At 35.8% G+C, this 22,267-nt stretch overlaps 2 protein-coding genes across 2 annotated transcripts; both read right to left on the minus strand.

The window, feature by feature from the left end:
• Positions 1-1,282: 1,282 nt before the first annotated feature.
• LOC132178427 (ethylene-responsive transcription factor ERN1-like) lies at positions 1,283-2,236 on the minus strand. Its single transcript, XM_059590865.2, has one exon. It carries the CDS (start codon positions 2,234-2,236, stop codon positions 1,283-1,285), a length of 954 nt encoding a protein of 317 aa, XP_059446848.2.
• Positions 2,237-10,998: 8,762 nt separating this feature from the next.
• Positions 10,999-21,480, minus strand: LOC132177597 (Early-responsive to dehydration stress protein (ERD4)). The gene is made up of 11 exons (XM_059589982.2): positions 21,172-21,480; positions 19,673-20,005; positions 19,287-19,442; positions 18,351-18,414; positions 17,508-17,717; positions 16,255-16,446; positions 15,531-15,829; positions 13,817-14,093; positions 12,661-12,936; positions 11,549-11,782; positions 10,999-11,387 (listed from the first exon to the last, which is right to left on the minus strand). The coding sequence occupies exons 2-11, from the start codon at positions 19,951-19,953 to the stop codon at positions 11,226-11,228; spliced, it is 2,151 nt and encodes a 716-aa protein (XP_059445965.2). The 5' UTR covers positions 19,954-20,005; positions 21,172-21,480; the 3' UTR covers positions 10,999-11,225.
• Positions 21,481-22,267: the final 787 nt, after the last annotated feature.

Genomic DNA, 22,267 nt, shown 5'->3' on the forward strand with positions numbered 1-22,267 from the left:
TCTCTCTCTCTCTCTCCAATAAAAACTATATATCTAAAGAAAGAAGCTCATTCCACAAACATGATTTGAGCAAATGGGGAATAAGATAACTTTGACAATCTGCACTAAAAGAAGGAACAATAATCATAGGAATTCATAATAAAGTTAATTAATGGAGTGAATTCTTTGTTTGTTTTTTGGTCGTTTAAACCATGAGTGTGTATATATATATGTGTATGCATTGGTTTGGCAGATCGAGAAGATCTAGAGAAAATCTAGGCCATATGACCTGTATCTTGAATATTTAAATAATTAATTAATATATGTTCTAAAAACTGATGAAGATATATATAGAGACATTAATGATGGGTTTAGACCAAAATAAAGATATTCATGATGATTTAGCTTGTGAATGGTCTAAAAGAAACTAGGCAAATGCATAGATATTGCAGCACTTGGCAACTTGATAGATATGTTTTAATTAAGAACATGTTGTAATTTTGGTTGAACCTGTCACCAAATTCTTACGTTAGCAAAAAGGAAAAAGAAAGAGCAAGTGAGTCGTGGTCGTGATTATAAAGTAATTAGCTTACATTATGCGATATAATCATGATCGCTCATATATATATATATGCCCCCTCATCAATGGCTCTGACTTTGAATGTTGCTAGCTAGAGTGCGGGAACTATTAGTAGTAAGTAAACAAAAATAAAAGGTTGTTTTCTTTTCTTTTCTTTTTTTTTAACCTTCTGCACTATTCCTTTTATATATACATATGGTGAATAATTTTTACCAACTTCTACCATTGATAGATCCCAATTGACAATGGGTTTATAGAATTGGATTTGGGTTGAGATCTGGTGAAATATTTAGGATATTGTACGGTGCAATAACTTTAATATGGGCTGTTCATTTTAAATAAACGACTCAAAATCGATCACGCCATTAAAGGGATTGAGATGCCTATCACAGCTATAGTCATCGCCTAACGGCCGGCCACTACCAATTCTACCACCATCCACCATCACATGTCCACGAAAAGCTTCTCTCTCCCTCACCCATGTAGAAGCTTCTTTTTCATTATAATTTAATTTTAAACATCTTTTTGTAAAAATAATTACTTATTTTCAAATGCACTTATAGTTGTAAAATAAAAATATAGAATATAACATTAATTATTACTTGTTTTCAAATGCATCGTTCTCTTGGATACCCTTTGATCCACAATGCAAATAAGAAATCCTGCCTAAGATACTAAAGATTTCTAAAACACTAATTTATATGAGGGGATGATTCGATCTGTTCATATAGAGCAGATAGAAGAAAGATTGAGAGAGCTCCAAAGACACTGTTCACTACTTTCTGTGCTAAAAAATGAGGAGGAAACAGAAGAAGAAGAAGAAGAAGAAGATCCAATTTCTGTCGATGTTTGTGGGATATTCTCAACCTCTTCTTGCATGACCACCTTCTGAAAAGTTTCTTCTTTATCTTTTTTCTCTGTTTGATCATTTGCCACCCCTGATTGCTTCAGCCTTAAGCACTCTGGAATCCCATTGAAGGCATAAAGAGAAGCTGAGAATTTACGTTCAAACATCATCCTCTTCATGGTCTCTCCAAGCACTGAAGCCTCCTGATCCCCATGATTCTCCAGCTCCATTAAAGGCCCCAGTACCATTTCCTCAGTTATCTCAAAAGGTGAACAATAAGAGTCAGATCTCTCAGCATCCACAAACTGCAAATCTTCTTTTTCTTCAATTTCTTCCTCCATATCCAAGGCTCTCACACAACTACCCTCTTCAAATCCTCCAGTCAAACTTGATGATTCAAAACTTACAGTAGTAATGTTATCACTAGCATCAGCATTGAAGAAACTATCAAACTTATCATCATAATCTTTTACTTTTATTTCCTGCTCAACAGGCAAACAAGAAGTTGGTGCTGACGTGGCGGCAATGTGCCTAGCTTTTAGCCTAAGCAAAAGAAGATTGGTGATCTTTGAGGGAAGAGCCGGCGGCGTTGAATGACGAGGCCAAAAGTTTGTCCGGGTATTGGCTCCCCGGAGCAAGCAAGCAGCCTCATCGTAAGCTCTTGCAGCCTCCTCAGCAGTGTCATAAGTTCCCAACCACACTCTTATCTTTTGTATGGTGTCTTTTATCTCAGCAACCCATCTTCCTGAAGGCCGCTGCCGCACTCCAATGTATCGTTTTCTGTTTCTCCGAGCTCCACCTACTGCTGCTGCTGCTGCCTCTTCCATCATATTCTATCTTTTTCTACAATTCATGATCTTTTTCTACAATATATAAGAGAGAGAGAGAGAGAGTGGAGATTGATGGTGTAAGAGGCTCTCTTGGTTAATTGTAGGCATGTCTTTGTTCGTAGCTTAAAAGATCGGCTTTCTTGTCAATGCAAAAACCATATGGCCTGCGACTTCAGTTGAATATCAGAATCGGAATCTGGATCTTCCTCATGTGGAGTATATAATATATCTTCCTCAAGAAACTGCAAACTAATTAATTAAGCATTTCTTTGACCAAGTCATGCACTGCAATCTCCAAGTCTATAAATCAGGCTTTTTTTTTTTTTTTTTTTCACAAACAAAGGAGGACATATATTGTGTTAGAAAAATAATTATTTTTTGCTAGCTAGCTAGGCTTGACAAACGGCACCCTATGATCAGTGGCCTCAATTGGCATCAACTTTTTTTTTCTTCTTCTGTTTTTTGGGTTCTTTTACAAATTTTCATACTCTTAAAATCATTATTATTTTCTTTGAATTATTGCCCAAATTCGCGTGCATCCTTTGATTTTATTTTTAGCTACGATGGATCAATAATCCCTACATACTAGACTTTGTTTCCATTTATTTCTTTATTTTTATCATAACGCGTGCATTGTGCTTTGCATTGTAATGATAGTGATGTTTACATTCGCTTTTATTTTATTTTATTTTTAATGTTTATATTTGCATTTGAGTAGGACTAGAGCTGACACTTAAGTCAGAAACATTGGAGAGATCGATCAATCTAATGAAAGAGATATTTTTGGATCATTAATGTTGTTGTGTTGTAGATAAAAACATGCACTTAACGGTACGTTGAGGATTTTAATCAACCTTCGTTACTAACAACATGCAGAAGCATTCTCAAAAAAAAAAAACAACAACAACATGCAGAAGCAACATTTACTACCCAGGAAAAAATGAATACAATTATGTACATTTTGATTTAGACCCAAGATTGTGACGCACAAGATTATCAATTTTCAACCCAAACACTACAGATATAAAATACAAAAATCCAATAAAGCATAAAATCCATCCACACAAAACCATTCTATCCTGCCCCAAATGTATCAATTATAATACAAGATTTATACTATAGATTGATCTCATTATGTAACCTTAGCGAACGACCGGCCTGTTCACCTTCCTGATCTGCAATGGCTCCGTAACTTTTTACTTTCTTCTATAGGAATCACCTTGCCGAATGAAACTCTTCTGCTACGACGACCCAGAACTCTGGTGGCTGAATTTTATTTTATTATTTTTCTTGTAATTTGGTTGATGAAAAACAAATAGATGAATTAAATTTGTTTAGGCTCAAGGGTGTCTAGAAACCTTTTTACGAACAATGAAAAATAGTTTATGTGTCTTATGAAAGTTGTAGGTCATTAGGCTTATATACTTTAGAAGAAAACATATGTTTTAAAGCAAATTCAGCTAACAATTGTCTTGTTCAAATTGGATTAATTCTTGTTGGAATGCGAATTACTAGGGTTTCACGGATTCACCTCTAACTCCATCTCTTCAATCGACTGAACATCTCAAGTCTTAGTATTGGGACATGGTGAATGGGTTAGGTTGATTGACATTCGACCAAATGTCACGTGAGCTGCAGAAGAGAGGAGAAGTTGGAGGAAAGGAAGCATGTTAGTTAATTCTGTTAGGAGGCATTGCTGCATGTGTATAATAAGGTGTTATAGTTAGTGGAAGAAAGCTGTTAGAGTTAGTTGTGCAGTTGTGTGGTTAGTTGTAAACAGATTGTAACCAAATTGCCTTAATTGTTAAGCCTATATAAGGCTGGTTAAGTGCAAGGAGGAGGTATCTTTTTGGAGAATTGTAAAAGCATTGTGAGGAGATTTGCCATCTCGAATTGGCCAAGTTCATTCAATAAGAAGAAGTAGTTCCTTTTCTCTCTTTCTCTTCCATTTTCTCTCTTATATTCAGTTTGGCAGTAACCTTTCTGTTACAAGTGGTATCAAAGCCATTTGTTTTTTCTTTTCATGAAAACTAGATCTATGGGGCAAGAATCTGATTTAGCGCAATTCAAGAAGGAGTTTAAAAAGTTACAGGATGATGTATCAGCTTATAAAACTATTCAGGAGCAGTTGAATGAAAGGATTGATCGTAATGAGTGGAAGCATGATGAACATGCTAGAAAGCAGGAGGAGTATATGAGGCAGCAAAAGGAGCATATGAGGCAGCAGGAGGAGCATATGAGGCAGCAGGATGCACAATTTGCTCAACTGCTGAAATATTTCCAGGAGACAAAGAAGGCGCCAGAACCAAAAGATAAAAGTTCTTCTTTTGAGTCTATGGACGCAAATTTTGGCTCAACCTCAAAAGGAAGGAATCATGCAGCAGGTGGTGAAGGGTTTCAAGCAGGAGATGGATTCCATACTAAGTCCATTCGGTTGGAGTTTCCTAAATTTGATGGGGAGGATCCATTGAATTGGTGTTACAAGGCTGAGCAGTTTTTTGATCATTACTCTACACCAGATTGTCAGAGGTTAAAGATTTCTGCTTTTCATATGGAAGGTACAGCTTTAATTTGGTTTCAAGAATTGCATAAATCAAATTCTTTTGCTACTTGGGATGATTTTGCTAGAGTATTACAGACTAGATTTGGTATGGGGTCTTATGATGATCCTATGGAAACTTTGTCAAAGTTGAAACAAGGAGGATCTTTGGAGGAATATAAAAAACAGTTTGAGGTATTGGCTAATAGAGTAGCTGATTTACCTGAAGCACATAAACTGAGTTGCTTTATGGGGGGTTTAAAAGATGAAATTCGATTGGTTGTGAAGATGTTTAAACCTAAGGCATTAGTTGATGCTTATTCTTTAGCCAAAATACAAGAGGATTATGTGTTCAATTTCAGAAAAAGCAGTAAACCACAGTGGAGTCCACTCACTTATAATAATGCTGTCAGAAGTTTTGGGGGAGAGAGTAAGAGTACTGGATTTTTGGGAGGAAAAACTAATCTCTTTGGTCAGCAAAAGAGTCTTGAGAATTCTGTTAATGGTAATAATCAGAACAAGGCTAATCCTCCTGTTTCTGGTAAGGCAGTGTTACCAGTGCAAAAAATCTCTAATGCTGAAATGCTGGAAAGAAGGAAAAAAGGGTTATGTTACAACTGTGATGCTAAGTGGAGCCGTGGTCATGTGTGTGCTTCACCAAGATTGTTCTTGATTGAGGAGATTGAAGAGAAGGTGGACAAATTGAAAGAGGTTGATGAAGAACCAGATCCAGGTGAATTTTTTTTGGAAGAGTTTCCTGAAATCTCTTTACATGCAATTATTGGAAATCCTACTCCTAAGACTATGAGGATTGTAGGTATGATAAATAATCACAAGATAATAGTCTTGATTGATTCTGGCAGTACACATAATTTCTTAGATCATGAAAAGGTTAAAGGGATGGGAATTCAACCTATGGTTCATGAATCTATCAAAGTGAAGGTAGCTAATGGTGATGAGATTGTAAGTCCTGGAAAATGTAAAAACACAAAGGTTCGGTTGCAAGGTTATACTTTTGTGATTGATTTTTTTATCTTACCTTTGGCTGGTTGTGATATGGTGTTAGGGATTCAGTGGTTACGAACTTTAGGGCCTATTTTATGGGATTTTCTTAATCTCACTATGCAGTTTGTGTATGAGGAAAGGACTTGTTTACTGGAAGGGTTAGCTGCCACTATGAATGTTAGTTTAGAAGATGATGAATCTTTTCAACTGACTAGGGGTGAGAACAAGGGTGTCTTGTTGCAGATTCTTGGTCATGATTTGAACCAGCAGCAAGGGAATGAAGATGGGAGGAAACAGAACAGGGAAGTTAATCCTATGGCTCAGTTATTAGAAGAATTTGAAGATATTTTTGCAGATCCTAAGGAGTTGCCTCCTAAAAGGTCTCATGATCATGCAATCCATTTGAAGGAAGGTGCACAACCTGTTTCAGTGAGGCCATACCGATACCTTTTTTACCAAAAGGAGGAGATAGAGAAGATTGTAAAGGAATTGTTGCAGACTGGAGTTATTAGATGCAGCCAGAGTCCTTTTTCTTCTCCAGTGTTACTTGTAAGGAAGGCAGATGGTAGTTGGAGGATGTGTATGGATTATAGAGCCTTGAATCAGGTAACTATTAAAGATAAATTTCCTATACCAGTTGTGGATGAGCTATTAGATGAATTGTGGGGAGCTGTGTGGTTTTCTAAACTGGATTTGAAATCTGGTTATCATCAGATTAGGGTGGTGGAGGAAGATATCCATAAGACTGCATTTCGTACTCATGAGGGTCATTATGAGTTTTTAGTGATGCCCTTTGGTCTTACTAATGCTCCCTCTACTTTTCAAAGTCTTATGAATCAAGTTTTCAAACCTTTTCTCAGGAAATTCATCTTAGTTTTTTTTGATGATATTCTGGTTTTCAGTAAAGATTTCGAAGCTCATGAACAACATTTAAGGATTACTTTGGGTTTACTTAGGCAGCATCAGTTATATGCTAAGATGTCCAAGTGCAAGTTTGCTTGTAATGAGGTGGAGTACCTTGGCCATGTGATTTCTGCTTCAGGAGTTAAGGCTGACCATGAGAAGATTCAAGCTATGGTGGAGTGGCCTTTTCCAAAAAATCTTAAATCTTTGAGAGGATTTTTGGGACTTACTGGATACTACAGAAAGTTTATTAAAGGGTATGGATCTATTGCAGCCCCATTGACAGCTATGTTGAAGAAAAATGCTTTTTCTTGGGAGGAATCAGCTGTGGAAGCTTTTAATAGCCTTAAGGCTGCCATGACAGCAGCTCCAGTCCTAGCTCTTCCTAATTTTTCCCAGCCATTTGTGATTGAGTGTGATGCTAGTGACTTGGGAATTGGGGCAGTTCTAATGCAATCTAATAGGCCAATAGCATTCTTAAGTAAAGCTTTAAAAGGGAAAGCTGTTCATATGTCCACTTATGAGAATGAATTATTTGCTTTAGTGACAGCAATTCAAAAGTGGAGGCCTTACTTGCTTGGGAGGCCATTCATTGTTAAAACAGACCATCAAAGTCTGAAATTTCTTTTAGAGCAGAAGGTGGGCACCCCTTTTCAGCAGAAATGGATCACTAAGTTGCTTGGATATGACTTCACAGTGGAGTACAAAAAAGGAGTAGAAAACAGAGTAGCCGATGCCCTATCAAGAAGGGATGATTGGGAACCTGAGATAACCTTGTCTCTCCTATCCATACCTACTGCTAGTTGGATAGATGATTTAAGAGCTGAGTATGATACGGATTTGCAGCTGAAAGCTTTGTTGGAACAATGGTCAAAAGGGGAGTTGGATCCAGCAAAATTTCTCCTTAAGGACAATCTGTTATTTTATAAGAAAAGGATTTGCATTGGGAGTTCTCAGGCCATAAGAGCACAAGTTTTGCACTTTGTGCATAGTGATCCAATTGCAGGCCATTCAGGGTTTGAAAAGACCTTACATAGGGCCAAGAGGGATTTTTATTGGAAAGGGATGACTAAAGACCTCAAGAAGTTTATTAGAGAATGTGAAGTTTGTCAGCAAGCTAAGTATGAGAATATGTCTCCTGCTGGACTGTTGCAGCCTCTTCCCATTCCTAGCAGAATTTGGGCTGATGTGTCTATGGATTTTGTGGAAGGGTTACTTAACTCTCAAGGGAAATCAGTCATATTGGTGGTAGTAGACAGGTTGTCTAAGTATGGCCATTTTATTGCTCTATCACATCCCTTTACAGCCATTAAAGTAGCTCAAGTGTTTGTGCAAAGTGTCATTAGATTACATGGCATGCCTACTTCAATCGTTTCAGATCGAGACCCTGTTTTCACTAGTGTTTTTTGGAGGGAGTTGTTCAAGCTTCAAGGTACTACCTTGAAATTTAGTACTAGCTACCATCCTCAAACTGATGGGCAGACAGAAGTTGTCAATAAGTGTGTGGAGACTTATTTGAGATGTTTTGTACAAGATAGGCCTAAGCAGTGGCTGTCTTGGCTGCCATGGGCAGAGTATTGGTATAATACTACATGGCATACTTCTACCAAAATGACACCTTTTGAAGCTGTTTATGGTGTTCCTCCTCCACGGTTGCTCACTTACATTCCAGGGACTACAAATTTAGAAGCTGTCGATGAAGTTCTTAGATCCAGAGAACAGATTCTATCCTTGTTAAGGAGCAATCTGCAACAGGCTCAGCAGAGGATGAAGAGGTATGCTGATTTGAGAAGATCTGAGAGGGAATTTGAGGTGGGGCAGATGGTGTATCTAAGGCTGCAGCCCTATAGACAGCATTCAGTAGCTACTCGGAAGTCTTTGAAGTTATCTCCTAGGTTCTATGGACCATTCCAAATCATTAGAAAGGTGGGAAAGGTTGCCTATGAGCTAGATCTTCCAGTAGCAGCTCGAATTCACCCAGTTTTTCATGTGTCTCAGTTAAAGTTGAAGCTTGGTCGCCTAAATTCTCATCTTCCTAAACTGCCTCCAGTGGATGTGCATGGGGTCATCCAACCAGAACCTTTGAAAATTCTGGCTAGAAGGTGCAAAAAGAAGGATACTAGAGCCATTACTGAAGCCTTAGTGCAGTGGGTGGGCCAAACTGTAGATGATGCTTCTTGGGAAGAGTTAATTGCTTTACAGCATGCTTACCCGCACCTTGTGGGCAAGGTGCTTTAGAGGGGAAGGCTATGTCACGTGAGCTGCAGAAGAGAGGAGAAGTTGGAGGAAAGGAAGCATGTTAGTTAATTCTGTTAGGAGGCATTGCTGCATGTGTATAATAAGGTGTTATAGTTAGTGGAAGAAAGCTGTTAGAGTTAGTTGTGCAGTTGTGTGGTTAGTTGTAAACAGATTGTAACCAAATTGCCTTAATTGTTAAGCCTATATAAGGCTGGTTAAGTGCAAGGAGGAGGTATCTTTTTGGAGAATTGTAAAAGCATTGTGAGGAGATTTGCCATCTCGAATTGGCCAAGTTCATTCAATAAGAAGAAGTAGTTCCTTTTCTCTCTTTCTCTTCCATTTTCTCTCTTTCTCTTCCATTTTCTCTCTTATATTCAGTTTGGCAGTAACCTTTCTGTTACACCAAAGTCTGCCAAACTTCAATTCTTGACTTTTTTTTTGATAGCCCATTTTGACCTAATAAACATTTGAATTCAAAAAATTTTGTGAAAAAAAAAATATTGTAGCAATTTGAATCAGCTTTCTGACACCACGGAGATTTCTTTAGTATAATATCGGAATCAAAAGATATGATTGTTCTACTCCAATTAGGCCCTTTCTTGATAACATTTATGTATAAACTTGAGTTTTCATGTCTTGGACTTGCTTTTAATTATACAGACTTAATCCTTAACTCAAGCCTAAACATTGCAACTCATAACCCATATTTTAACGAATAATGCTATATATCACCCCCATTATCTCCTCATTCTCCCAAAGCTTATATGGCGTAGTCTCAATCAAAAAAATAATTTTCATACACCAAATACAATGGGGGACCTTGCTACATAAAATTTGGGATGGAAATTCGTATGAGATGGAAAGATATTTCTTAGGAATATTGATTGATTTTTGTTTTTATCAGGATCTCCATTCTGCTATCAACTAGTCGCACAAGTCTTATATATATTGAAAAGGATATTAAAAATAAAAAATAAAAATGCAGCCCTAAGAGTGAGGGGCAGCATGCTTTGTGAAGGGGAATAGTTTGCCGGGCAAGCCCAAAGGAAGCGACATAGCTGAATTCTCACGATATTCCTCATTTGCTGATTTTTTTTCTGGTGTTTGCTTGTAATCTTCGAAATTTCCACCCTTGATTAAGGCGTTAAGACACTCGAAATCTGCTGATAATAAAATCAGTAAATGGGACCCTGGCGATCCTAACGATGTGGCCGGGAATCTAGTTAGTGTATTTTAGAAGGGTAAAATTATCCAAAAAAAATTAAAATGACAATTTTATTTCTCTAAAAATACTAATTAATTGGATATTATCAATTTCATTTGAAACGCAGAGGATCATATTCCAACAATATGCAGGTACTAGTTCCTATTCTCCTTTACTCCAATTAAAGCTTTCCAAAAGCTTTTTGCTTTTTAATAGAAAAAACATACGCATTATTAACAAACAACTTCAAATATAAAATACTCAAAACCACTTTTACGTTTATACATTTATGTCACGTCCTAACATTTTTTCAACCAAAAATCAAAAAAATCAATACTCTATAGTTTATCATATAAGTACATATCATGCCAAGTTGACTGTTTGCCCACCTGCCGACCCAATTATCCAACCATTGTCTCACCATCCAATAACACCAAAAACCCTAAAATGGGTTAGAAGAAATTCATTCAATTTAGTCTATTAAATTAATATCTGTCGGTAGAATACGTAATTCTCACATATGTTTTTAAAATCGATAGATGTTACACGTTATGGTAATCTTATTAAAATGAACGAAAAATCACATGTTTTAAGGATAATCATTCAAGGTGAAGTAGTGCAAAGTCCCTTGAGTTAGGCTCGAACATCAATTGCACTATACTACTACAGGTGGAGTCCAGGCAGTTGACTAACGGTTAATTCCATAATTCCATATTGATGAAAAGGAAGGTAACACATTTGCAATAATTAACTTGTAGTTTGATCAATTTTGAAGAATAACTCTAATACTGTCTGTAATCTTGGCACTAAAGGGCTCTTAAGGAGCGATTTGTAATTTAGGCCAGCCATAAGAACTAATTTTGCATTTGTCCCTTAATAATATAAGGATGTTTTTCTTGAATTTCAACTGCTAATTTTACATGCAATATACGTACGTACATTAGCCATGCATATGCATGAAAGGTGGGGAAAATGCACACAAAGCATGCTTCTTTTTTTTTTACAGGACATTTCTTATTGCTCAAGTAAAAAGAATCAAGCATTAGATATGAAAAATGGCAGTCACTGTAATGTGGTAGAAATGCAATCATATCTGAGGCTCAAACTTGAGCAGATGATATAAGGGGACTGTGAATACTGTCGCTGTTTGAAGAGAAATGAATTGGCATAAATGCTGGGTCCTGATAAGCAGTGACCAAGCTATCGTAAAATTCAGCCATTGCAGCATCATTCTCGTCAGCCCTGTCTTTCTTTATCAAACTCTGAAAGTATGAAAGCTAAAGTCAGTGTCAAAGTGCAAGATTTGAAGGCATGCAGTAATGGTGTCAAATTCTAAAAGAGAATAAAGGGGGTGGGGAAAGAAATAGGAAAACTTGCTACCCCTTTGGCTTAGGGTCTTACAGGACAGGGCTTGTAAACATACCTCAGCCGGGTAGGCGGTGAAGACGGGTAGGAAACGTTTCCGGCAGTACTCATTAAAGAGGAGTGTGAGTATTGCAAGAGGGAAAATTAAAGTTGAAGCTACAGAGAGCTTCTTCAGCGTGAAGATTCCCACAGCAATAGCATGCATGAGTATCAGAGAAAATATCATTGAATTGTGTACGATAGGCCAAAACTTCCCTGCAGTTTCATACTTTGGTGCATATACATTTATGAACTGCATGGTAAATTTGTGGATCATTAGCACAAGCTATTTTGAGCTCAGTCCAAATGTCTTAATAAATTATTATGGTACACCATCAAAATAGGAAAATCTTACAAGGAATGTTCTTAGAATCCTTAGTACTTTCCAACATCAGTAATAATGTGCAATGAATAAAAGCTGTTAGTATTTTTTTTTTATTCGACTTACAACACAAGGTGTACAATGAGACAATCTTAGGGGCATGAATTGTTGATAAAAAAAAAAGTTTTGAGTTATTCGAATTCACTTTGTTGATCAATTTTGCATTTACCATACAGATAGAACCAAGTCTGTTGTGTGCTTTTTTACCCATACAAATCTAAAGCAGCCCAACTTCATTGCCTGAATAAGCAGGAATGAAATCAATTTTTCCAATCTAGGGCACTTTGACCTGTTATGGGGATCTGTCTAGCATTGCTAGAGGATGAAAATAACATCAAAAAACCAAAGCTTGCTCTCTTTTATTATCAAATTGTTGTTTCAACCAGTACCAGTTGTTGTGTTTCATTGAGTTTCAACTGGTACGGTGTTGTTTCGGCCGATTCAAAATGTACTTATGTTGATCATTTGTTTTCGGCTGGTTCAATTGGTTTTTGGGTCGATTCCGTTTGTTTTCGGCCTATTCATTTGGTTTTTCAACCAATTCAGTTTATTTCTCAACCAAGTCAGGGGGTTTTATGGCCTATTAAGTTCGTTGATTTTGTTTGTGATAAGTGGATTTTCCCTAAGATAAAACCATAAATAATAAACGTTAGTGTGGAAGAAAATAATATAAGCCCACCATTTATTTTTCTCAATTGTTATGAAATGCACCCAAAGAAGATTAGGAGAATAAGAGACAGTCAACTAACCTGGTTACGGTAGATGATGTATCCAAAACAGAAGTACACTAAAAGGAAGGGTAGAATGAGTGGAGCTAGGAAAAAATATGTAATCCCAAGAAGTCCAAAGAAAAGAAGTCTTGGAATGTCCCTGTGGTAAGGAATACTTGGAACTTCAAGTTCATCATCCACACTTTTTGTACAAGGTTTTCTTATTAGACTCCAAACAAGAGGGACAAGGCGAAAGAGTTCGGATGAAGCGCTTGTCCATCCAGATGTGACAACATAAGCAATGAAAAATGATGCCTGCAGCCAAAACAAATGATATCATAACAAAGAAAACATTTGAACCTGATGATTTTATATAATTGTGTCAAACATATACCCATGAATTTTGTGTTCCTTTTGTTCACATGTCTAAACTAAATGGAATGTCATTTGTATTATGATCTGTCTAGTTAAACATACCTGATAAAGCTTTTTAATGGCTGCATATATGCATAGGTACTAAGTGTGGCCATTACTTTTTCTTTTTTGGTCTAGCTATAAGTTGTGATTCGAAGGCAAACATGTGTTGATATGAATTTCAAAGCATATCTGCTACTCGGGCATAGGAGGAATTTTTTTTTTTTTGGTGATATTAGCTTGCCAGGTCATAATTCTCAGATTGTAAACTTCGATCAATGAATTTTATAAATTGATTTTGCTAAAACCAATTCAACTCATAGACTGAATCAAAAACAGGATCTGCCCATAAGCTCAAACTGGATTACTATCTGAATCCATTTCTGGGATTTGGGACAACAACTTGGCCATTATAGTCAGATTACCCTGCAAAAGTAACCAGAATTGAAAAAAGTATCATTATTCTTTTTTATTAGAAAGAAAAGAACCATATAGGACATCTGTACTACATCCTATCAAGAGATTGAATATGAAGATTTAAAAGAGCAATGACATCCAAGAAAGAAATCACAATGGATAGTGCCTAAGGCATGCAGCAAGTAGATCATTATCCTTTCTATATTTATTTTAAAATGCATAGACAGCATAATCAAATGAGTGCACATATCTTAAGATTCATTATCCTTTCACCTTCATGGATTTATTTGTGCCAGCCCCGAAATTTTTTTAACTAAATCAGGTAAGATTTTAAACAACGTTTCCACAGGGAACTTAGTCTCACCTGTGCCGGAACCGAAACTGCTAGCTTCGCGGGAATATTCCTGGGTTCAAGGAAGATGGAAACCTGATATAAAACTGATCCAGAAAATACAGTTGCAAAGAAAATGTTCCATATTGTGAACCAAAGTACTTTGTTACATGCACTCCTTTCTATGCCACTATTGGAAACGTATCCTTGAATGGAAGAAAGCAACTCCATCACAGGAGGCACCGTTTTCAGAAACAACATAAGAATAAGACTGGGAAGGTATCCTGTAATTACTTGACTAACGAATGTTCTGCAAGAAGACACGTAGAGTCAGTACTTTGCATCATCAAGAAATTAAAGAAAGCAGGGATAAAGCTTGCACATGAAAACATTCAAATGTCAACAAACTAGTGTGCTCTTGACTTTTAAGCTGCATATGGGTAACTACAGATCATATAGTATCACAAAATTACCATGGAGGTCATTGCATAAGAACAAAAGCAGTCTCCTTAAGCAAGAAAAATCAGTCAACAGTCAACACCACTGCAGTAATCATTTCTCATGCCTAATGGGTAACTGTATTTTAAACTACAAAGATCATGCTATATAATAAGTTATATGGCATCGATGGTAACTAGACTTCAAGACAATATTCCCCCACTCATTGCTCTGTAATCACTGTCACAAATCTCCTATCAAAGAACCAAAGTGCAAATTCCCCCTTTAAACAATTAATTAGAATAACAAAACAAAGTTAAACCTCCCAAGGACAGATGTACAGGGGGCATTCCCCCGAGCAGGGGGCACAGGGGGGGATGAGGTTTCCGGAGGTTTCCTGTATTAAAAGGGCATATCACTGTTCTGCAGTAAAGCAGTAAGCAATAGACGTGTGCATACTGTTTTAGAAAGAGAAAAAGTTTTCTTGATGTAGCTTGGTTAAAAGCCCGCATTTAGTTCATTCAACATATATTTCACAATACTAAATTTCCGGCCTCTCTTTTAGTGATTCTATACTTAAATTTTATCTGACTGACAATATCACTGCTTTAACAAGGAGATATTATAGTGCCACTGACAAGGGAGCACTGATAAAGAATCCTACATTAATAAGAAGTATTATACATGAAAAAACACGTATGATCATACACCTTTGAGGAAGAGCAGATATAATTAAGAAATCCCTTTACTAATAAGGTAGAACGTAAGGCCAGCTTTCAAATTGTAGCTTTGAATGATAGGGCTTAGATAGGGCCAGCCATTATTATTCTGACAATTTCTGGGAATATAGTGTCTCAAATAGGACCTGAAGCGAAATTATGTTCCTTCCAGTCAACTGCTAAAGCCACATGGTACAAGTAAAGGTAAAATGTACTACAAAACTAAATTCGTCATTGCTGTTTGTGGGTGTCAACTCAATAGATATGCAAAAATTTGACTCTTTAGACATCTACGAGTTTGAAGACTTCAATCTTGTTTATTCAATAGAATACAATTTTGGTAAGCTAGCTTAAACTTATGACTACGTAATGAAAAAATTAGGGGTGAATACTTCAGCATATACTCAAATATCATCTTGAAAAGTATAAATGTTTCAAATCCATTATGGTATGTGTACTCATATTGTTTATAAACCATTTGTTAGGTAGCATTACTCATTGGAAATTGTAGTTTAAAGATGGATGAATCTTGGAATCAAGAAATAGATCAGTTTCACAACAACAAAAACATGATTTTGATGATTACTTACATGGTAAGAAGGCTTTCCAGGAAAGGAAACCAACCTTCCAACTGACTCAGGTTTGTAAGACCTTGCACAACTACAACAGGGATAAGGAATAAGATTGTAAGAAGAATACATGCAACTACAACCACCAGCTTAGAAATCCATCTTCGCATAAATGATGAAGAGAAGAAAGGCCAGTAAACATCATGAGGCTCAGGTGCTTGCTCTGTGACCCATTGAGTGGGATTGATTGATTGTTGCAAGTGAAAAGCAATTGCAGCACCATACCGAGACTTGAAGGACACAAAGGCAGCATGGATTTCCTTTTACATTAGATCAAGAATGCAGGTTAATAGAATGCACCAGGTACCACAACAGTAACAAAGAGCCAATAAAACACTACGAATATATTACACTCATTTACAAGGCAGCTGGAACTTCCATTTTCATTAAATAAAGAATGTATGTATACCATTTTACACTCGGGAATAATACTTGTAACATAATTGCTATAAACATAAAGAATTCATATTATAAAAATGATGTATAATATTATTGCAATGTCTAATGTATACAGTGGTGGATATAACTAAATTTGATGCATATGATTCATACACAATAAATACAAAAACAAAAATACCCATATGCATGAATACTTGAATTTGTGAACAAGATCCCAACCAAAAAGATGTAAAATCTAACAAAAGACAATCTCTGCAAGATGACAAGAAAGTAGTTTAGCACATACTTCTCCAGCCAATGAAACCTCTGATTGCTCCAATCTCACATTCTCCTCTATGTCTTCTAACTTCTTTTCATAATGATCCACAAGATCAACATTGCGTCTAAACAATCCAAAGCAATTGAAACACCCATACCTGTGTTGCGTAGGATTTGACTGCAATCGAATAATCCTTTTGTAATACTTCTTGGCATCATTCTAGGGGAAAAAGTGAAACCACGTTACCAATGAGCATAGCAAGGTAGTCTACATATTCAAGGCATGTAAACTACGATTTAGCATTCATATTTCACATACAATACTCTAAATATCTCTTTAAATATTATACAAATTACTTTCAAAAATAAAAAAAGACTTCAATAAATCAAACAGAAATAAAGGCATACTTTTCCATGCACTTGCAACTGTTTGAAAGAAAGTGATTTAGGACCAGCAAGGTATTTGTAAAATATACTTATTGTAGTGTTATTGTTTGTGCTGGTATAGCTAGGGTTTTTAAGGATATTCACGTCTTTCTATTTATTATTATTTATGTTGATATTTATGGTCAGGACTAGAGTTAATTAAGAACTATGATTTAATGTCAATAGGGTTTTAGGTCTTTTTTCCTCCAATAAGTAGAGGCCATGACAGCTTTTTAATGGACATGGCAATGACAGTTTCACAATGGACTCGTGATTTTTTCTATCAATGAAGTTGCCTCTAGCTTGTTAATTCTTCTGAGATTTCAGCATCCCAGAAAGGTTTTCCTTTGTTTCCATTTGAGAAAGATGGGCTTCAAGAGAAGGTCAAAGTATGAATGTATTATACTGTGCCCCAACTGCATCATTCCAGATCATCTCCCTGCTTCACAATTCACATATTTGTGAACTGTAATTTCCTCTTTCTTTCATGTTGGTGTCCAGATGTTGTTTCTTGTAACTATTGCCAAGACATATACCAAGTAAATGCTAGTAATAATGCTCAACTATCCATCTATATACTACAACCTCAATCAAAAAAGTTATGCTTCAGAAATATATATCATAAGTAAGAAAACAAATGGATTCATTCAAATGCACAAAACAGAAATGGGAAACAAGTAAAATATCTGACAAGTAAATGAAGGACACATGATTCTGTGTTCTACCGGAAGAAACAAACATGATCTTTCCTGACAATTAAATTGATTTTTCATAAAGAACAATTCCATTATGAGAAAAGGGGAAACAGAAGTTTGTACATCTGAAAGGACAATAAACAATAGACTAAATGCTTACAATTAGATTCCGTAGTTTGTTTGTTCGACGAACAACCAGATGTGATAGATATGTTGAAGGGTGATACTCAGTAAAGAAGCTGTCAATACTGTCACTGATGCTGCTTCCGGCAGAAACAGGAATACTGCGAACTAAGATGGTGAATTGATGTGGCTGAGGTTTTGATGATAAAAAATAAGCAATCCTTTTTGAAGAAATATATTTGTATTCCTGCAGAATGAAATGCAAATCAGTAATCGTTGAAATAGAGGAAGGAAAATTTCGAGAAAGAAGAAGGAAGAATATATAGAGAATATGGTCTTATTTTCCTTGGTAATATTACTGATACAATTACATTGTGTATAAAGAGAACCAATACAGTCTAATATGAAAATACAATATATGGGAAACAAATGAAAAAAAAAATCTAGAAAATCATATCAGAATCAAATCAGCTGCATATCTTCAACAGTTTTGGCTCTTGTATGACTGTTATAACCATAACTGCCTTCATTTAGATATTCTGGACTTTTTCTTCTTTTGCTAGGAGTTCATACATTTTAACTAGCAACTTTAGAAGAATTCTAGGATCAGTATCATCAAATTCAGAAGCTCCAGTCAATATTTTCCTTTCAAGAGAACACCAAGTGGTGAGTAAAGGTCTACCACCAAGACATAAATCTAATATGTAATCCTGGCTTTTTCTTTACCCTCCATGATAAGTGTTCAGTCCTAAAATCATTAAAGTTCCAATCTCATGTAAAGGCATAGGGCTCTGGAGGCGTCAGTTAAACAAGTATTATTTCAGATCAAGTTAGAACTCTTATATAGTCATCCAGATAGAACTTCACTAAATTGACTTACGTAATACAGTAGAGAGCAGACAAACACTGTGACAATATAAACAGCGCAGAAGTGAATCCATAACCTGCACACACAAAAAAAAAAACAAAAAACTTTTAGGTTTTTCTCATACTTACCTCGGTTATAAGAGTACAAGATTAAATTCTGGATGGAATTAAAGGTCATCAAATTCTTAGGATATTTAAAGTATGAGTCAAGAATATAAACTACGAAATCATTTCATGTGCTTATTTAAAACATAATGTCTAGTAATGCAGGGAACATGAACAAAAATATTCTGAAGAAAAAATTGATAATAAATAAAGATTGGAGTAATTTGATACAAAAGGGGGGCATTTAATGACGAATAGGATCGCAGCAGCCAAAATGACTAAATATATAATTAGTAGGACTACTAACCATAGCAAATAACCAGAACTGCATCTAATAGATTTTTATAAAGGAAGCCCTTCTAATACACCAACATAAACTCGATCATTGAAGTCTTTGCCAGAGATAAAAGTAAAAAACAAGAAAACATCAACATTTAATAAATAAGCTTTGCTATGGTTCATGGACTCATGATCACTTCATTCAAAGTTTCATCTTTGAATATATGTAATCTTTAAAACAACTCAAGGCACAGCAAGGTAGAATTTCAGAAAAGAAAAAATCCTGCCAAGCTACATGACACTCAACCACCTGCAAATTATTGCAATCGACTTATAGCAACAGGTAAGTCAGATATTCTCTACACAAGATACTCGGTTACAATACATGCTCCACTAGAACTGGACAAAGGACCACAACTAGATTGGACCTTACATGATTGAAACCCATTGCCAAATGTATGAGTGCTTCCTCCACTCTTTAGTAAGGGTGTGGACCATTACTATTTTGAAATTACTTCACTCTAAGCTTTGCTAAATATTAATAAAATTTTGAGGTAACATTTACCTTTTTGAGCCACTGCTTACATTTGAAATGGTAAATACATCCAAGGAATTATTTGAAAAATCAACGAAGTCAACATCTTCAAGCTGATCTCCCGTGCAGTTCACTGGAAGAAGAACAAAGACCCCAATAATCCCAGCAACCACAAATACTTTCAAACTGCAGTATTCACATAAAAGCACGACTATGTATTAAGATAACAGAAGAGGAATGGGGGTAAAAGGTAAGCCCCGAAACCAATTAAAATGCTGAAGAACAATGTCAACGGCAAAAGCAACAGTTATTAGTGCTCTATAATGGTAGAAAATGAAAAAAATGTGTAAACACGCAAACAAACAAAATTTACATGACCAAAACGAGAAGAAACATTGGTGAATGACCCAGTTTACCAGAAGGTTATAATGCGCATAAAAACCACGGCATCCAAGCCTGAGGATGACAGTAGTTCCTCTTCAGAAAGCTTCCACGCTCTTCTCACCCAACCAGGGGACGGTATTAGCCTTTCTAGGTTGAAACCACTTCTCCGTGTAGAAGTTCCTTCAACCAGTAAGCGTGGTATATAAACATCATAGTTACTTGGTTGTTTCCTCAATATAGAGTACAATGTGAAGAATAAAACACATAGCCCAGAATTTATTCCAACAGATGTGAGAAGAGCAGAGACAAGCATTTCTTCAGAGCAATCTCAAAACCTCGAATTAGATGGCCTATCAAACACCAAACTGCACCAAGCATAAGCAAATACTTATGGATTAAGTCGAAGATGTAAGAAGCATATGAGAGTGCCAGAACAACTTAAATAAAAGTGTGCACAGACGAAAATTTATGAGATACAGCAGGGTTGTGCAACATAAATTAAAAAACAGAACCAGATGGAAATGCAGAAAACAAAAAGAATAATAATTCAAACAATAGTGACTATCCTACATAAATGAATATATGAAGTGTATGTGTGTGTGTGTTTATGTGTGTGTCTCATGTGATCCATATCATTTGGATCTTGGAACCATATAAAAGTGCAACTTATTTAAGAGTCAACTAAAACAAAAGCGATATCAATAATGCAAAATTATGATGATTGACATGGTTCTTTATCAATGCCATTTCAGAAGAAACTAACAAAAAAATGTGGATTCAGGTGACTAGTAATACATACATACATACATACATACATACATACATATGTGATATCTGCAAGGTAACAGCCAATACCTGCTGGTATCCGCAATCTATGGCAATTCTGACAATCTATTTTTTGGATGAATTACTCTGACAATCTACAGGTTTGATAAAATTGTATGACTGCGATTAACATGACTCATTATGTAAGGTCCGCTGCGGCCAATTACATTACTGATATCTGGGTTTTATAACACAAGTTACTAGATAAATACCAAAAACAATGCCAATTAAGCAATTAATAAATCTGTCATATCTTTCGTTTGCTAGGAATAAATCTAAGTCATTACCTATAACCAGAAATCTCCCTTTATCCTTTTCCTTTGTACTTCTTCACTTAAGTTTATAAGCAGTCAATGAATAACCAAAAACCCTGGAGGTTTTTTCCTTTTAGGGAAGGTTGGGATTCTTGTTGAGGATCAAATGCCAGAGTAGAAGTATCAAAAATTGAATCCCAGGAATTACAACCACTTGTACAAGTTCTAAAACAGGAAAATGTTGGGTTTTTTCTAATTCTTATAAGCTCTCACTCTCACACAATCAGACCCAAATACTTAATTTGGATTCAGAGCTCAAATGTTTCAACTTCAATAATCATAGAATTGTATAGCAAGAAAGAAGGAAAACCAATCAAAAGAACACACACACAAAAACAAACAAACAACAATATAAGCATCAAATTATCCAAAAGTGGGAGAGAAATTCAAACCTCGTGTTGTTGGCGCTGTGAAGCAAAGTGAACCCTACTCCTTGTAATGCTGATGCATCCAAAACAATAGATTGTAGCTACTGATGTTGGAGTTTGCAACTGTTTTTCAATGAAAAGTAAATCCATCCGGGATATTCCTACTTCCTGGTTCGATTTCTGGTTAGTTCCTAGTGAACGTAATGACAAAAATGTCCCTGTAACCCCGCTACGTACATCCACTATTATGTATTGTCGAAATAAATGACATGGACGGATCTTTTTGGGAATTCCATCTTCTTTGCTGACCCAGAAAATAAAAACGAAAGATTAGGGGGGGTTTTTTGTTTGAGGTGATTTTGGGAAGTTCAGGTTTATTAGTGGGAGGAAGAGCAGCTGGCGGTCCGCCAACTACCTACCAGTCAAAATACGCGCCAGCAGTTAGTTGTCCTTTTCTTTTTCCTGAAATTTAAATCTTGTACTTCATGGTGATTTTATTATCATTGATTATTTTAATTGACAAGGCACCACTTTTTTTTTTTTTTTTTTTAATTCCAAGATATAATTTTAAACCCATCCCAATCTAAACTTGAACCTCATCCCATTGTTGATCATTGAAACAATACCAAGAAACAAGTTGAAATCATAATGTCCAAATGTCCAACACTATTCATTCATGGTGTTTGTTAGAGCATAATTTTCGACTGGCGATCAGGAAAACATTTTTGTAAGAGAGTTTATCCGTCATTGTTACGAGTACTAAATCTTTTACAAAAAATTGAGTATCAAGATGTTGTAAAACTAATTATATGCTCTTTCCAATTAATCAGCTCTATGTCAATTTGATACTTATAGCATTTCTTATCGACCAAATATAATTCAAATGTAAAACACAATCATGGTGTTGAAAGTGAAAATCTCTCTACTCCATGCAAAATGTTTTTCTATTGATTGGGTTATCAACCAAACCATTGAGTATAAATATCGTGTTATCGGCACTTTTTTTTCTTTTTTTTTTTTTCATATTGATCGATTCTCTATCTCCCAAGGAAAAAAAGAAAGAAAAATTAAAAGAAAACCGACAAAAAGTCAATCAAGTCCCGAGTGAAATGGAGAAAGT

This window comes from Corylus avellana, chromosome 4 (genome assembly GCF_965113065.1).
Source record: "Corylus avellana chromosome 4, dhCorAvel1.hap1.2, whole genome shotgun sequence".
In the NCBI taxonomy this organism is placed as follows: domain Eukaryota; kingdom Viridiplantae; phylum Streptophyta; class Magnoliopsida; order Fagales; family Betulaceae; genus Corylus; species Corylus avellana.

Excerpts from the sequence above, each read along its gene's own strand:
- LOC132177597 (XM_059589982.2), bottom strand. The coding sequence starts at position 19,953 with ATGCTTGTCTCTGCTCTTCTCACATCTGTTGGAATAAATTCTGGGCTA. Across the intron at positions 15,830-16,254 it reads AGGTTTCATTGGCTGGAGAA|GAAATCCATGCTGCCTTTGT; the intron begins GTATGTGCTAAA and ends CTAATGTAAAAG. Across the intron at positions 12,937-13,816 it reads CAGTTTCGGTTCCGGCACAG|GCATCATTTTTCATTGCTTA; the intron begins GTGAGACTAAGT and ends TTTTGGCTGCAG.
- LOC132178427 (XM_059590865.2), bottom strand. The coding sequence starts at position 2,236 with ATGATGGAAGAGGCAGCAGCAGCAGCAGTAGGTGGAGCTCGGAGAAAC.